The 3,980-nt window shown below is 41.4% G+C and overlaps 1 protein-coding gene across 1 annotated transcript; it reads left to right on the forward strand.

The window, feature by feature from the left end:
• Positions 1-753: 753 nt before the first annotated feature.
• Positions 754-3,436, forward strand: LOC120112388 (protein disulfide isomerase-like 5-4). Its single transcript, XM_039131611.1, has 7 exons — positions 754-863; positions 1,633-1,699; positions 1,877-2,023; positions 2,419-2,580; positions 2,654-2,731; positions 2,815-3,003; positions 3,110-3,436. Exons 3-6 carry the CDS (start codon positions 1,880-1,882, stop codon positions 2,890-2,892), a joined length of 462 nt encoding a protein of 153 aa, XP_038987539.1. The 5' UTR covers positions 754-863; positions 1,633-1,699; positions 1,877-1,879; the 3' UTR covers positions 2,893-3,003; positions 3,110-3,436.
• Positions 3,437-3,980: the final 544 nt, after the last annotated feature.

Consider the following 3,980-nt stretch of genomic DNA (forward strand, 5'->3'; position numbering starts at 1 on the left):
CTTCGATAATCCAAATTCCAATCACTCTCTATAAAACTCAAATTTCTTCTTCTCATTTTAAAATCTCATGGTGTCGGCCATGACCCATTTGCACCCCTATTGCAAGTTTTCTGCTTTATAGAATTTTTTTATCATGCTTTATATTTTTTTTTTTTTTTTTTTTTTTTGCTGAGAACGGGTGCTTCATACAGTACGGGTATGAATACACCCAATAAGATCAAAATACAAAATCTCGCGGAAATCATGCTTTATAGTTCAAAAATATTTTTGCCTTGCAAGTCCCGTCCAATCAGCCTTATAAATAAAAAATAATTTGATATGAAATTTGGCTTGCAAACCGATTTAGCCCAAATCAGCCTTAGATATACAATTTGGCTTGCAAACCGACTTAACAAAAACCCTAACCTTTCCCTTCCCTTCCCTTCCCCTCCCTCGCTGAGAGCCGCCGCCGCCGCACCCACCCCCCCCCCCCCCCCCCCCCACTCCCTCGCCCCCCCTCCCTCGCTGAGAGCCGCCGCCGCACCCCCTCGCTGAGAGCCGCCGCCGCACCCCCCCTCCCTCGCTGAGAGCCGCCGCTGCCTCCCCTCCCTCGCTGAGAGCCGCCGCCGCACCCCCCCTCCCTCGCTGAGAGCCGCCGCTGCCTCCCCTCCCTCGCTGAGAGCCGCCGCCGCCGGCCCCCCTCCCTCGCTGAGAGCCGCCGCCGCCGCCGCCGCCGCCCCCGCCCCCCCTTTTTCCTCGCTGAGAGCCTGATAGCCGCCTCCTCTCGGTGTCGTCGCCTCTTCAACGACCGGCCGGCGGCTCTTCGCGTCCTTCTCCCCCGGACGGCAAACTCCGCGGCTCCGGTCACCGACTCACAGTCACCGGTAAGAGTTTTCTCCTCCTCCTCCTCCTCTTCAAGCTCGATCCCGGTAGATTTTGCCCAAGCCCGGAGAGAGAAAGAGAGAGAGAGAGAGAGAGGTGGTGGGGCAGCGAGAGAGCTCGGAACAGTAGGTCTCCCAAAAATAAGGGTTCAATGTAACAGGTATCAGGGAGAGAATATTATTTAGTTTTAGTCATACATTGAATTATCTTAAGCATGCTCAAATTCTATATGTTTCTTTTCAACCCTCCTTTAGCACGACCATCTATTTTGATCCCTTAAATGGAGGAATATTTAGCCTGAGATATTTTTATTTTTTAATATGCCTCACCTCTGCTTCTAGAACTCCTATTGTTTGAAAAGAAATTGTGCTAAAATTCCTCTATGTGAGCCTTATGCAACATAGATATTTAAAAATCCTATTAATGAAGGAAGAAACAAGTGAGCACTGAGTAAATACTTGATGTTACGGGCAACCTAGTCCTCTGAGCTTCGTGCATAAGTAAAATTTGCCTGCAAATTTGTTTTATGTACTTTTGATATGTTTAAAATTGTCTTAGTTGCTTTTAATTGTTGTCGTTCATGCTTATAAAATTTCAAGTACTACATTTTCTACGAGGCTGAATTAGCTTTTGTTGATGTTGTCAATTAACTTCTGCTGTCTTCCATTTTCCTGGGCTAGCAAGTAGTCTTTTAGAATGTTAATGGTCATGTTGTTATATCTTATTTGCTGTTTAGTTAAATAACTGTGATTACTATATCATCTGCCACAGGGAAAATCATGGCCACCATGAACATGAATCTTATTATGGAGAACGGGACACAGAAAGTTTAGTTGTGGTATGCTTATTGTTTCGATTTAAATTTGATGTGCAGTAATTAATCATCGGCACTGTCATTGCACATCATTGCCTTATAGTGTACTCGTCTATCATAAGAGTTAGGCATATGCATTGTCACTTTATTTGTTAGCCCTGTTAACTGGTTTAACTGCTTGTTTGGAGTTCTTAATTTTAGGCAATGGAAACTCTGGTTGCACCTGTTCCAAGAGAGTTCCATAAACTAGCATTGGATGACAAATCTGGTCAAACCATCGATACAGCAAAACGGCCTGCGCCATTGACTAGTGGGTGTAGAATAGAAGGTTTTGTGCTTGTCAAAAAGGTAAAATAAGCTTCTGCATTGAATTCATTCACCATTTTGAGTTTGCAGAATCTTCTATGATGTTAATGCAAATGTTACTGTAAGTCTCGGAACCATTTCTATGTACTTAAAATTTTTTGATTGATCAGATACCTTGTTACTGTTTGATGCTCCATCATGATATCAGTAGTTGACGCTTAGTTTAGCATTAGCAGCACGAACACCAAGCCATAACTTATTTTCGAGGAATTGGACAGGAAGTGAAATATTGACTTCCTATATTTACACTGTTTTGATGTTTCTAATGTTAATCACCTGTCAGATAGCAATGAACAGGAGTTACCTATTTGTACCATGCCGATTATGAAACAGAGGCTGTGAAGAGAGATCTAAATGTACCCTCTTTGGATTTGCAGATTGAGCATTACCTTCAATTGGTAAAGACTGAGATAGCATCAAGAAAATCTTCTCGGGAGTTTAAATTGCTAGAGGAGTATGAGTATACAGCCCACAGTAGTTTGGTGCACAGTCTGCATATTCCTGCTGCCAAATTCCATTTTGAGCCCTCTCCTATGCAGGCTGGTTTCTGACACTTGGATACACATTTACCAAATTCAAAATCTGCGAGCTCATCGTTATTTTGAATTTCAGGTCTTGGTAACTGAAGTTCCAAAATCCTTCTCGCACTTCATTACAAATGTATGTGCTATCATTGGAGGCATTTTTACGGTTTGCACTCGATCTCTTTAAATGATATCTTCGGTTTTGTACTGCCAAATGCGTATGAAAAATTTGACCTTATTGGCTTTCAGGTGTCTGGAATATTGGATTCTATCCTGCACAATACGATCCGGCTTATGAGAAAGGTTGAATTAGGAAAACAATTTTGATGGGCAAAGGTGAAATATTGGTTGTACAACGGGTCCAAAGTTTTGCTCATTCCCCTAGTTAGCAATTCCATTTTGAATGCTTTCACTCATAAGAGAAGTGAAGTTGTCATGGTAAGTATAATTTTTTTATAATTCATAAATATTATTGAGCTTGCTCATGTTTATCTCTTGTTTGATCCACCATAATGTTTTTCTCTTCTTTTAAATCAACTTGCAGGCAAAGTATTCAGCTGAATACTCCAAAAAATATGGTGATGCCTCCACCTCAGATGCTCCTCCACGTGATTATGACTTGTGGTTTGACGCAACTGATGTCCCAACTCATGGCTATGTCTATGGCTTTAGTCCCCTAGAGGATCTCACTGGAATTATTGGGCAATCATCATCTGCTTCCACCTCTACAGGTCAAGCTCCAGAGCTGTACACTCATGAAGACCTTTTACGTATTCTTGAGCAGGAAAAGAAAAAATGGCAAGAGGAGGTTCTTCAAAAGATGAGAGAAGAGATTGGCTTTGGACCAAGGCATGCAGATCGGGGGAGTAATGGTGATTCTGATTCTGCTGATCATGCTTCATTATAATTGTTTTTGCCTTAGATGATAGGTCTTTGCATTCCTAGGAGGAATGAAATCTCTGTTGATCTTTATGACATATTTTTAGACTTTGATTTTGATGGATTCAGGACATGTTGATGCCAATTTTGAATGACATTTAAAATGACTTTTGCGTAATGTTGAATGTCTTTGCTATTAATGATATTACTATTATTATTATTATGTGCCAATCAATGTACCAAATGTACCAGGTTATTAGATTGTGATCGGTGACCAAATTTTGGTTACTAAATTGTTTACCAAGTATTGTGACGGATTTTGGTCAATAAAAATTGATTTTGCTCAGCGCGTTTGTAACCAATTAGTGACCGTAAACTTATCACTAGGTCAGTGACGGGATTAATGACAAATATAGTGACAAAATGTGTGACCATGTCTGTGACGACTAAATCTGTCACTAAAGGTCGTGACAGATTAGTGACCAAACTTGTGACCGCATTCTGTGACAAAATCAGTGACGAAGTTGCCTTCGTCA

The sequence above is a fragment of the Phoenix dactylifera genome, chromosome 11, assembly GCF_009389715.1.
Source record: "Phoenix dactylifera cultivar Barhee BC4 chromosome 11, palm_55x_up_171113_PBpolish2nd_filt_p, whole genome shotgun sequence".
NCBI lineage: Eukaryota > Viridiplantae > Streptophyta > Magnoliopsida > Arecales > Arecaceae > Phoenix > Phoenix dactylifera.

Excerpts from the sequence above, each read along its gene's own strand:
- LOC120112388 (XM_039131611.1), top strand. The coding sequence starts at position 1,880 with ATGGAAACTCTGGTTGCACCTGTTCCAAGAGAGTTCCATAAACTAGCA. Across the intron at positions 2,024-2,418 it reads GTTTTGTGCTTGTCAAAAAG|ATTGAGCATTACCTTCAATT; the intron begins GTAAAATAAGCT and ends TTGGATTTGCAG. Across the intron at positions 2,732-2,814 it reads TCATTGGAGGCATTTTTACG|GTGTCTGGAATATTGGATTC; the intron begins GTTTGCACTCGA and ends ATTGGCTTTCAG.